Genomic DNA, 12,104 nt, shown 5'->3' with positions numbered 1-12,104 from the left:
CCCTGCGGGGAGGGGCTTAGCGGGTGGGTGGGCGTGGCTTAGCACACAACGGGCGTGGCCTAATCCATGATGGGCGTGGTGAGACGCGAATGGGCGGGGTTGTAGGCGGGGTGGTGGGCGGGGCGTTGCGTAGCCCCGCCCCCTCGGGCCGTGTTTCCAGCCGGAGCGTTGCCGCCATGTCGCGGCTGCACCAGAGCCGGTGAGGGACCGGGGGGGGGGGGGGGCGGGTTATGAGGGGGGGATTTTGGGGACTGGGGGGGGGTTTGCGGTCCCCGCCCGTTGCTAACGGCTCCCCCCCCGCCTCCCCTCAGCATCGCCGACTTCCAGGAGGTGCTCGGCGAGCCCACGGTGGCCCTGGGCAAGCTCCGCGAGCTCTGCTTCAGCGGTGAGTGCCCAAACCCTGAGGGGGGCTCGGGGCGGTGGCGGCGCGCAGGGTGTGGGTTGAGCTAACGGTTGAGCTAACGGTTGAGCTAACGGTTGTCTCTCTGCCTGCCCCTCCACAGGGATTCCCTTCGATGGGGGGCTGCGCTGCCTCTGCTGGAAGGTGGGTGCTGCTTGGGGCGCTTCGTTTCTCTCCAGCTTTGGGTTCCTTAAGTGTGCACACGGGGCTCTGGAGCTCTCGGAGCCAACAGAAAATAGCGATGGGGATCTTAAAAGGCGCTCTAAATCAGTGGGGTCAGCACTGGCATGGTGACGGTAGGGTTATGGCCATCGCTTCGGGTGATGGCCGTTGGCTGGCTGCTCCCTGTGAGCACAGCCCGCAGGACAGCCTGGGAGCGCGCCTCACTCCCGCTTGCTGTTGATCAACGCTCTGAGTAGGCCTGTGTCAAAAACCAGTCCCTGAAACATTCCTGGCTGCTATTTGGCAAAGATATAAACCTCATGGAGATAACTCCCCGTATTTTGGTTTGCTCGTCTTACAGGTCTGATAGCTCACGCTCCAAACGCTAACGTCTGCATCTGTTTTCTGTACAGATACTCCTGAACTACCTCCCTTTAGAGAAAGCCTTATGGAGCTCTTTGCTGAAGAAGCAGAGGTGAGGACGTCTGTGCTTGCTCCTTTAGTTCTGACGGTATCTATGGAGAAGGGGAATGGTTCCTTAAATAATTGAGTACCTTCATAAATTGAATTGTTCTCGTGTGGAATGCGCTGTTCTGAAGTCTGTCTCTTGGGGTCAGTGGACTGAACTCTTCAGTTGAACTCAACTGAAGAGAAGATCAAATGCTTTCTGGCTGAGCAGAGTGGTGCAGGGATGTCTATTTGAGCTCAGTCCAGGTGCTTACATTGATGTAATCCTCTGCTTCAAAACAAATTCCTCTTCTCCCCCCTTAAGGGATCTGTATTCCCAGTTCCTAAAAGAAATGATCATCCAGCCTGGGATCGCCAAAGCCAACCTGGGTGTTTCAAGGGAAGATGTGACCTTAGAAGATCACGTAAGTGCGGTTAACCTTCGTGTTGAAGGAAATTCCCCAGAGCTATACATTGTTCTGGAGTCTGGACTCTGATGCTGTTATTGTTTCTGTTCTCAGAGTATTTTGCCCTGTTAGCAGGAGGGATGGTTCCTAGGTACCAGCCCTGCATCTATGTCTTAGTAGCCTTCAGTGTGAATTACTGGCAGAACACCAATAGTTATGAAGCTGTTTTCAGCTATGGATGTATCTTCTTTTCTCCTTTGGGGCTAACTGTCCAGCCTGTGGGTCTCCTAGGGAAGAAGAGAGGCTCAGAGAGGTTCCTCTACCAAAGACATGCCTTCCTGGGAAGCTCTGTCCATGGGTGGGCTCAGAACAGGCTGAGGTTGTAGAAGAGGCAGCAGAGTTGAGCTGGACTATAGCACAGGAGGCAGGAGATTGAATTTATTTCCAATTCTGCTGATGACTGACTTCTTTTTTTATGTGTTGACTGTTTCCTGCATCCTTTTTTACTTCTCTGGAAGTGCCATTAAGTTTGTGTCCAGGCAGGGGATGAAGTAACTGATCAGAGGAGGCTGTAAAATAATACAACTGCTTCTATGGCTTATCCTGAACGTAAACTTCTCTGCTAGTGTACAGTCAGCTGTGCTGCTGTGATCTCTGGAAGCCTTGGTGCTATAAAACCATCACTGTTGTAACACTCCATGCACTGGCAGGTTACAGTGATCTTTGGATCTCTTGGAGCTTTTTTTTTCTTCCTCTCTCTCAGCTGACTGTTAGGTTTGCCTGAGCCTTGATCTGGAGAGAAGCAAGTGCACATAGGGGAGGGGGAGCTGAGTTTGTCATACTGGAAAACGGATGGCACAGGGGACAGGTTGTTTGTGTTAATAATGTATTTCCTTTATCCTGGGCACAACGGTGATGTTTAATCAGCCTTCTCCAGAGCTGAGATAGCGGGGTAAGCTTGTAACTCCTACCCACCCACACAACACTTGTGGTTAACTCTTGTGCTAAGTACAAAGACCGCCTATGTTAGACAGGTTGGAGTTGCAATCAAGAATCTTGTTGACAGAGAACAGGATACTTGGTTTGGGAGCAAAGTCACTAAGAGGCAGGTGAAAAAGGATTGGAAATGTTGGCTTCTGCCTGAGTGAACATGCATGCTCACTTGTTTTTCAAGCTCTGACCTGCGTCCTGCGCTGTGTGTACTGTCTGAAGAAGCAGCACTAAACAAGAGAAAGTTTAATCCTGATGTGCTAGGAGCGTGCTGGTACCAGCTGACAAAGGGACGGCAGAAATGTTAAATCAGTGTGTGTTTACTGAGGGTTTTGGTATCTGCGAAACATGCTTGGTTCTGTTTCTGTTGTTTATTTCTTTAGCCTCTCAATCCAAACCCAGACAGCCGATGGAATACTTACTTCAAGGATAATGAAGTGCTTCTCCAGATAGACAAAGATGTCAGGTATGCGAGGCATAACGACTCGGGTTTCTGAACCAGAGTGGTTTGGTTAATACTTTGTACTTTGAAAATCGAGTTTAATATTAAACTGAACTTTCTGTTCGGCACGGGACCTGTGCTTCCTTCTTCTTGTGCCTCATGTCCTCCTGTGTCCATTGTAGGAGGCTGTACCCTGACATGGCGTTCTTCCAGCGCCCAACAGATTACCCCTGCCTGTTGATCCTGGACCCCCAAAACGAGTTTGAGACGCTGCGCAAGCGGGTGGAGCAGACCACGCTCAAGTCGCAGACGGTGGCACGGAACCGCAGTGGGGTTACAAATGTGAGATCTAGGTGTGGGCTGCCCGTGGGGCGAGGCATCTTCGCTGATAAGGCGAAGGGTGGTTCCTGGCCGTTTGTCTGTGCTGCGTGGAGGAATTGTGGGAATACCCCAGCAGATAACTGTGTATTTTTGTGGCTGGACAGCTCTAAAGAGCCAGTTGATGGATCTGACAGTTGGTAGGGGATTATAGGTACATTTAATTTTAAGGATTATTTTTTCCCAACTTCTGGTAGAAGCCTGAGTTGCAGGAAGATGTGAATATTTTGTGCCTGATGTGTGCCTTCCTGCGTGAGAACAAAGCAGTGAAGGGTCAATTTACCAAAGCTGAATTTATATAGCCATCCAGAGCTGGATCTCCTAAAATTGCACTTAGGAAAGGAGTCTATCTGCTGAAGTTTGCGTTGTCTTTTTCCTCTTTCCAGAGCATTACAATATTAAGTGCTACACCCTTGGTGTTGGGGAAGGCGGCTAGCTGCTGCAGCAGAACTGTGCTTTTTCCTACGTTACTAACAAAGAGGTGGAACTGCTGTGTTTTCTTCCTGTATGGGATCAGGTGATGCAATGATTCAGGGGAACTGCTGCAGCACAGACTGCTTTGTTTGTCAGGGATAAGCAGCACAGAGGACTTGGTGCCTTTGTGCTTCGTTGAGGTACTTGGTTTATGTGAATGCCTGCCTGCTTGGTGCACGCTGCCCAAATCTTGGGGGGGGCCACGTGCCTTCAAAGCCAAGCTCGTCACGTGTAAAACTCTGTGCCACTTGGTTACCCTGAATCAGTCCTACTCTTGCCTTGCTCTTCAGGTGAGCTCCCCTCTTAAAACATCTCCTAACTCTCTGAGTGAGTACGAAGTTCTGCCCAACGGCTGCGAAGCTCACTGGGAAGTGGTGGAGCGAATCCTTTTCATCTATGCCAAGCTGAACCCCGGGATAGCGTATGTTCAGGGGATGAATGAAATAGTGGGGCCTCTTTACTATACCTTTGCTACAGATCCTAACAGTGAGTGGAAAGGTGAGAGACTCTTTTGAATGCTCAGTAATGGCTGGTGTACTGCATGCTCTCTGTGTAAAGAAATGTCTTGGGAAAGAGACTCTAAACAACTCAGTTTTGACTGATCAGGCAAAAAAAAAAAAAAGGCAAATGCAGTAAGAGATGAGGACTCTGAAACCACAGCAAACTGACAGAAACCGAATGGGCTGTGGGTGGTGAGGGTGTGAGAAGTGAGGATTTGGGTTTTTTGTTTTGCATGGATCCAAGTTGTACTTCCTGACTGAAACCTAAAATCCCTTTAGAAGCTCTTGTTTGCTTGTACTATAAATACCTTGGGAGAGAGAGGTGCTTTTTCTTGTTCTGTTTTTGTCTTTTTTTTTAATTAAAAAAAAAAAAAAAAGACTGGGAAAGAAGAAGAAGAATGGAGTGGGAGTACTTTGCCTGTTGCTTTTATTTCACAGAGCTCTGAGGGTGTGCCGTGATGGCAGGGAGAGCAGATGGTGTTCTCAGGCATAGATAACTGCTTCTTGACCCTGTGTCATGAAGACCTTGTGTTGCACGCAGGGTCTGTATTTGCAGTGGCTCTGTAGATATTTCTACTCCAAAAAAAAATTTTTGTCTGGTCTCATCCTAGACCAAGCAAGCCAAGGTCTTGAGATAGATTACTTAAGTACAGGAACCAGGTTATTGAACAAAAGCAGTTCTGCGTACCTCTGACAGTGATGCTTTCTCTATGCCCCCATTAACTTTTTTTTTCCTTCCCCAGAACATGCTGAAGCTGACACATTTTTCTGCTTTACCAACCTCATGGCTGAAATTCGGGACAACTTCATTAAGAGCTTGGATGATTCTCAGTGTGGTATAACCTACAAAATGGAGAAGGTCTACTCCACCCTGAAGGAAAAAGACGTGGAGCTGTACTTGAAACTGGTGAGGAGCTAGGTGTTTCTCTGAATCCTGGTTGGAATGTGGGGAAAGCAGCTTATTAGTGCATTTAAATGTCAGCCAATTCTGTTAAACTGTTACTGGGCTTGAATGGAAAGGTTAAGAGGCTCCGTGAAGGCCTTTGCCAATAGGACATAGAGGCTGTCTTATCTAGAAGCTTGAAACAAGCTCTCCGTGGAGTAAGCCTAGAGTGAGCTGACACAGCAAGGCTTTCCTCCCCTGCTTGGCTGAAAGCAAACAATGGAGTCACAGTCGGCAGCTCTGCAACAACCAAAGTGCCTTGGCCACCCTCCCTCGTCACCTGGCTTGAAGTTTACTTGGAGCTGTAAACATGAGTTTTGCTCTGGCGTCCCCTGGGATTTGAGGTTAAAGGAAGGTTAAGGTTGCCTCAGTCTTCAAAAACAGAACAAAAAACCTTCCCACTCCCCCACTGCCTGCCCTCTTCTGTTGTCACTGGATGCTGTAACAACACAAACTTTGTGGAGATCATTCCAGAAGTAAACTGAAGTCCTGCAGCATCCTACTTGACTAATTCTATAGCTCTCCTTCATTCAGGGATCTCAGAGTGCCATGGTTTGGTGTGGGTTTTGTAGAACATCAAAAGGCAGCTCGTGTTGCAGACCTCCTTAGGTCCTGCAGTCCATTTGGTGCCAAAATCCAACAAGAATTTGGAAAGGAAAGCTGGTTTCATTATTCCAACCTTCACCAAATCACTCTGATTTGCTGTTTATATATTTAGAGAAGGCAAGATGTTTCTTCTGTAACCCAAAAGATGATCTGTAAGGACAGTGACACAACTCTCACAATGTTGCCTGAAGACTCATTCAGTGGGGAGAGAATAAACTGCTTACTGTTTGGCTGCCAGGAAATGGTCTTGGCCATGCAGCAGCTTAAGAATGTCATCAGGATCCTGAGCTTGTTTGACCTTACTTAAACTTATGGTTCTTGGGATTTGATAGCAAAAAAACAAGAAAGCTGTGGGCTAGGAGTGCTTACAGTATGTTTTAGTGACCATCAGTGTGAACTCTTTTCCATGTTTTGTTTCTTTTTGTGAGCAGTAAACCTTTGATAAATACAGGGCTTCTGGAAAGGAAAGGAAATCCTGACAAAACAGTGCCTTTGCTAGAGGGGGAGGGCTGCGGCTTTGCAGATAAAATGTTATTCAAATGGGAAATTAAAATTACTTGGCAAGTTTAGCTGAACTAACACAAACAGTGCCTTCAGGAAGAAAAGCTTCCTTTACTTGTGTCTTAGAGGAGCATTTTCTTGCTTTGTAGACTTGGAAGTTAGTTGCATTGAAAATCTTTGTTTCAATATAGCTTGAACGTGAGGGCCTTCAAAGGAGGCAGTGGTTTTACTGCCGTGCTGATAGGAGTTGGCAGCCTAGAGCTGTATGAGGGTGGAGATTGGGATAGAAACAAGGGGTGCACCTCTTGGAGGGAATGGGCCAAGAGCATGTATTCATTCTTTGCTTGGTGCATGTCTGACAGCAAGAACAGAACATCAAACCCCAGTTCTTTGCCTTCCGCTGGCTGACGCTGCTCTTGTCCCAAGAGTTTCTGCTGCCAGATGTCATCCGGATCTGGGACTCCCTCTTTGCTGATGAAAAACGCTTCGATTTTCTTCTCCTCGTCTGTTGTGCCATGTTGACGTAAGTACAGAGGTAGCCTTCCTGCTCTTTTTTTTCCTCTCATTTAATGAAATCCATGGATCCAGGAGTTCCACAGACATATGTTAATGCATCTAGTGCATAGGTTACAGACATCTGTCACGATGGTAGTGAAAGTGTTCTCAAAAGCCTCTACGAAGGCACAGTGTAGTCCATTTTTAGAGACCCTCTGAAAAGAACCAGAAGTAGCTGGACTAATTTCCATCTTTCAGACTAATCCGGGATCAATTGCTGGAAGGAGACTTCACTCTGAATATGAGGCTGCTACAGGTAAGGATTATAAATAGAGTGGGCATAGGGGGCAATTTGGGGAATCTTTAAATAGAGAGGGTGGTGGTAGGCCTGGCTGAGGAGAAGTACCGCATTTCTGATGGCTGCTTGCAGAAAAATCTTCAGGTTGTTCTCATAGCACGCTCCTTACTGGAAGTACGAATCTTTGCATGCTGTGGTCCCCACCACCCACAGGGAAACCAGACTCACTTGGGAGGAATGACTGCCTTCACCTCCTTGGTGGTGGTCTCTGCTCCCTGTGCTGTTACCTGGGCTTTCACTTCCACGTACAGAATGTGGCTGTATGCTACCTGTGTTGTCTTCTCAGCTCTGTATGGATGTCTTCTCCTTCCTCCCCCTCCCTAGTGCTAGAAAAGCAACGAGCTCTGTTTCAGAGACCAAAATTCCTTCTCTGGTCTGCTGTTGGTGGGGCACAGTGGCACAGTAGCCTTCTTTTGCACGTGCTCCCTTCCTAGTCTACAGAGAAATCCTCATAGACTAGAGGCTTTTTGCATTAAAAAAAAAATAAATGTTTTCTAGCGTAGTTTTTATGCCCTGTGTAACAATGTCAAATTTGCTGGCCAGAGACTTTTGTTTAGCTCTGAGATCTGTGAGAGCCCAAGGTTGAGAACACCTTCACAGAACAGCAGGGTATCTCTGATTCTGCCAGTTCCTGCTTGGGGCTGTGCAAGGTACTGGCTTTGATAAGGTGTTTTGGCATGAAGATAGCCCTTGTAGCAGGCCAGCTGACTGTACCCGTGCAGGACAAGCTACAAAAACTTCTTGAAGGGTATCGGGGTTTGATCAGAAACAAAACAGGAAGCTGTTAACTGTCAGGGGGGTAACTGAACATGACAATGTGTTATAATAGGTGAAGAATTGTACTGCCAAGGTTTGCTCTGCTTCGGTGGAATGATGTGTGCAGGAAATGTGAAGTTGTCACTTAAATTGTTTTTCTTTACCGTAGGATTATCCTATCTCTGATGTTCACCTGATTTTGAAGAAGGCAAAGGAACTTCAGGATTCCAAATAGTCCACGAGCCTCACAAAAGGTGTTGGAGAAACTGTATGGCAGTGGATCCTAGGAGATTCCCCTGTGAAGTGTGGCGCGTTAAAACTCCTAGCGGTCTCTGCAGGACTTCAGGTTTTGCATTTGGGCTACTGGCCACCTTGAAGACTTCCTTCTACTCTATTTATTAGGTCAAGGACTGATTACTTCCCCATCTGCTTGGGTCCTGCACTCCAGATTTCTCAAACTTCAAATGCCTCTGTGCTGCCAAAAGCAGTTCTTTGTATCTTTTTTAATGACTTTAAGTGGAGAAAGAAACCATCTGTCAGCATATCCCTCAAGGGGTGGACTCCTTCTGCATCACGAAGGTAGCTCACATGGAGTAACTTCGGATGGGGAAGGGACAGGCTGGATCCAGTGGATTTCAGTGGGTGAGTGTAGAAGAATCTTTCTCCTGTGAATAGAATGTATCCCAACGAAGTCACACACCCTGCTGTTCAAGTAGCTTCTGGATTCTTCTCCCTCGTGGCTGCACTTAGCCATCCCTGGGGTGTGCAAAAAAAAAAAAGAAAAAAGAAGATTGCATCAGCTTCTGGTGTCATCTGGCATCCAACAGTTTGGACCTCTTCACATGGGAAAGAGATCTTGAGAAGCTCGGAGGGGAAGACATCATTACAGCTGCCAGCTTTGTGCACCGAAACTGCCTGAACCCAGAATGGCCTTACCAAGAAGGTCTCCTTGAAAGCAAGGCTGCAGTGGTTTTAATCGATGAGTGAAGTGTAGCTTGAAGTCAAGCCTTACTACGCACAGCCTTAGAGCAGGAGCTTGTTGCTGCAGGGAGGCTGAGGCCTCAAGCTGCTTTTCTGTCTCTGAACTGGGGCATATCCACATGATTCTATGATATCCAGCTACAATCAGGATTCCGAAACACAAGAAACAAGCATCTAGTTGCATGAAGACAGCTATATTTAGGGACTTATACAGGCACGGCATTGAGGTTTCCTGCCTCAGTGGCTTGCAAAGTATTACTCCACGTAAGCTCTGGTCATGGTAACCCTGGTATTGTCTAATAGCACTTCTCACAAGGAAGGGACACGTTACAGGTCTGAGCTACAAGTAAGAGTCCTAATCCAGTGCAATCCAGTGGGCATACAAGCATTTCAGTCATTAGTTGACTCCTGGGGCTGATCCACATCCTCTGTACCAGTCCTGCTGGTGTGACAGGCGTGAGTTGGACACTTGTCCCTCCTCAGAGGGAAGCTGCTGCATTTCGAATACTGTAGAGCAGGCTTAGGTGAACAGCGACGAAGACAAGCTATGGAAAGAACTGCTAACCTGCTGATCAGAAACCATAATCCTCAACGGGAGAAACTGCCAGCACCCAGGTGCTTGGGTTGTGCAGAAGCTCTTGAGTGAACACTAATCCGGCTTGCTTTACCCTCTTTCTGTGCTGTGCTGGCTCACCTCTGCGTAGCTGTTTGACACTGCGATTTTCGGTATTATGGGTATTGATTTGTTAAAGGTCAGTCATCTTTTGAAGATCTGCTTACGCTGCTGATGGCCTAGAACGGCCCTACCAAGAGGGATGTTGTCAGCCTTTTGCTGTTTTACTAAGTGTTACTTCCTTCACTGAAGGCCAGTTCTTTGCAGGTGACTGTAATTCATTTGAGGCTGTGTGGGGAGACTGGCAGACAGGTTGATGCACGCACCTATGTTCTTAGCAACCCCAAGCAATCTGTCTGCCTCTTTAGAAGATGCTCAAGTGACACTGATGCAGCCAGATGTTGCTGCTGTGGTGGATCCTGAGCAACTGAAGGCTTAAAACAATGTAATTAATACCTGTGGCTGACAGCATCCCTCTTTGCTGCAATCCTTTTAGAGGGTAGAGTTTTCCTCCAAGAAAAGTGGAACTGAAGGACCAGGACGGCTGCGTGATGGAGCATCTTGTCAGCTCTAGCCACAGGATGAGTGTTCTTCCTGCCTTGATCACTGCGCTCTTCTAGGTGGTCTCAGCTGCTGGGAACCTGCACTACAGAGGCCAGTTATCAGACCTCACGTGGCCAAACTGCTAGATGGTAGCCACAGATGTGGGACTGGAGGGTCAGACTCGTAGCAGAGTTGGACCTCCTCCAAAACACTCTTCTGAATATTGCTGTAGCTCTCATACCTTCCATGCACAATCTCCCTGTATGCCCGTGCTGGCTATTTTGGGTCCCCCTTGCAAGTGCTTACTGTGTGGTTTCTCACTGGTAACAGCAGCTTCCGTGAGGGTTCCTGCTCTGAAAGTCTCTCTGAAAGACTCACTCTGTGAGTCTCCTTAAAAATCTCAGAAGGCAGCAGGCAAATGAGGATCAAAACATTCCTTGTGGATGAACTCCTGCTTGTTTTCAGAGTCACGTGTGGGGCTGGAGCATCACAAACGCTTGAGGAAGACACCGTGGAGGTGGGTAATGGAGCACCAGGGTCTGCTGCTGGCTGGTACAGGTGTCGTGCTGTCTCTTCCCTTCCTAGGTGTCCAAGGGCTTATTACGCTGTTTTATTTCTCTTCAGGGTGGGTGATGGTGAACACTTTTAAAAGGAATTTGCAGTGGTTTAACAGGATGAGATGAGAGCTTTGGCTGCTGGAAAGGTTCTCTGGGATAAATTCAATCAATAGCTTTATCCAGACAAGCCTATGGCTGCCAAACTGGTTAATTTGAGTTCTTTTTGGGGGAAAACTTTTAACAACTTTGATACACCCAGGCAGGCTGGTTCCTACATGAAAAGCTGTTTTATGTCCCTCCTTCTCCCTCTGCTGTGTGGCAGGACTTTGTTCTGCTGCTGGAAAGGGCTTTGAAGGGAGTTGTTCTACTTTTCAATGACTTGGGCCACCCATTTCTTTATTCCAAGACTTACCCCTTTCTTTAAGAGCAAAAATGGATCTTCTGAGGGGAGAAAAAGTCTTGTTCCCAGCTTTTGAATCACCTCATTAGTTTCCGTGCATTCATTCCTCAAAGGCTGTTTGTGATGATTTTAATTTTTTTTTTTTTTGAGGTCAGATAGCATTAACTAGGTTATGGTTGTTCCTGGCTTGTGTGGCCAAGTAGCACCGGTGCCATCCTGGGGATATTTCCTCCTCTGACTTCTTTCAGACCGAAGGTGCTGCAGCAGCAGTGAGTTTGGCTGCAGCAGCAGTTCTTGGGGTCAGAAGGTGGGAGCCTGGGGTGCCTTGAGGGTGCCTTCTTTCATAGGGTCCTGAACAGGGGATGTTTAAATAGCTCTTAGGAAGCGTTCCTCACAGGTGGCACTGCTGCTGGGTGGGATGAGAGGACCCATCTTCAACTAGGAAGAAAATCAGGGTGCTACGGTGGATGTGGGGACCCGAGCCTTCCCTGGGAGGAGGAGGAGGTCCAGGACTTTCACCGTGTGCAGTTCAGGCTCCTGGGAACTTGTGGCTCTGCCAGTGAGGTAGAAGGACCGGGATAGCAGAGATGAAGTTGATGATGGTCATGCAGAACGACAGAGTTTGAATTCTGGGACCTCATGGGGAATTATTCACGCTTTGGCAGTGAGTGAAATAAGGGCCAGGAGCTGACTGGGGGCACTCCGGGGTGTTTGGGGAAGCAGGAGCCGTCTCCCTGAGTGAGGGTCAGTGACTGTTCTCGGGGCTCTCTCCTACACTGCCCTTCCTCAGGAAGAGAGGAACGCACCTGGCGGTTTGTCAAGTAACACTTTTTTTTTTAAATTTATTTCCCTTTACCTTGTCTGGAAAGAATTGCCAGAACAGGGTGCAGAGAACACTTCCTCACTCTAAAACTACTTCTTTTATGCTTCTTTTTAAACACTATTTTTATAACGCTTCCTTTAGTGAGACCGGGGGGGAGGGAGGAGGAGGCTTTGTGCCGCCACCCCACTGAGCGAGGCCGTGTGGGGCGGCAGCGGGGCCGCTGCTGCTCCTCGGCCTCGTAGCGCCCGCAGCCAGGCCCAGCGCCGCGCTGCGCCCCAATAAAGTGTTTTCTTTGCACACCGCTGCCGGCTGCGCTTCTGTGGGCACC

General features: G+C 48.1%; 1 protein-coding gene across 1 annotated transcript; it reads left to right on the top strand.

Moving 5' to 3' along the window:
• The first annotated feature begins 121 nt into the window (after positions 1-121).
• On the top strand, positions 122-12,041 carry TBC1D13 (TBC1 domain family member 13). The gene is made up of 12 exons (XM_082775288.1): positions 122-199; positions 312-385; positions 504-544; positions 976-1,037; positions 1,335-1,434; positions 2,790-2,872; positions 3,031-3,190; positions 3,991-4,198; positions 4,944-5,107; positions 6,613-6,773; positions 7,004-7,061; positions 8,029-12,041. Exons 1-12 carry the CDS (start codon positions 177-179, stop codon positions 8,092-8,094), a joined length of 1,200 nt encoding a protein of 399 aa, XP_082631414.1. The 5' UTR covers positions 122-176; the 3' UTR covers positions 8,095-12,041.
• The last annotated feature ends 63 nt before the right edge of the window (positions 12,042-12,104 follow it).

This window comes from Aythya marila (assembly GCF_965140915.1).
Source record: "Aythya marila genome assembly, chromosome: 19".
Classification (NCBI taxonomy): Eukaryota; Metazoa; Chordata; class Aves; order Anseriformes; family Anatidae; genus Aythya; species Aythya marila.
The sequence above is the reverse complement of the archived record's forward strand: the minus strand, read 5'-3'. Positions and strand labels throughout refer to the sequence as shown.

What these genes read in the sequence shown, in the direction of transcription:
- TBC1D13 (XM_082775288.1), top strand. Translation starts at nt 177, where the DNA reads ATGTCGCGGCTGCACCAGAGCCG. An exon ending in TCTTTGCTGAAGAAGCAGAG is followed by an intron (nt 1,038 to 1,334) that starts GTGAGGACGTCT and finishes TCCCCCCTTAAG; the next exon opens with GGATCTGTATTCCCAGTTCC. An exon ending in TCCTAACAGTGAGTGGAAAG is followed by an intron (nt 4,199 to 4,943) that starts GTGAGAGACTCT and finishes TTCCTTCCCCAG; the next exon opens with AACATGCTGAAGCTGACACA.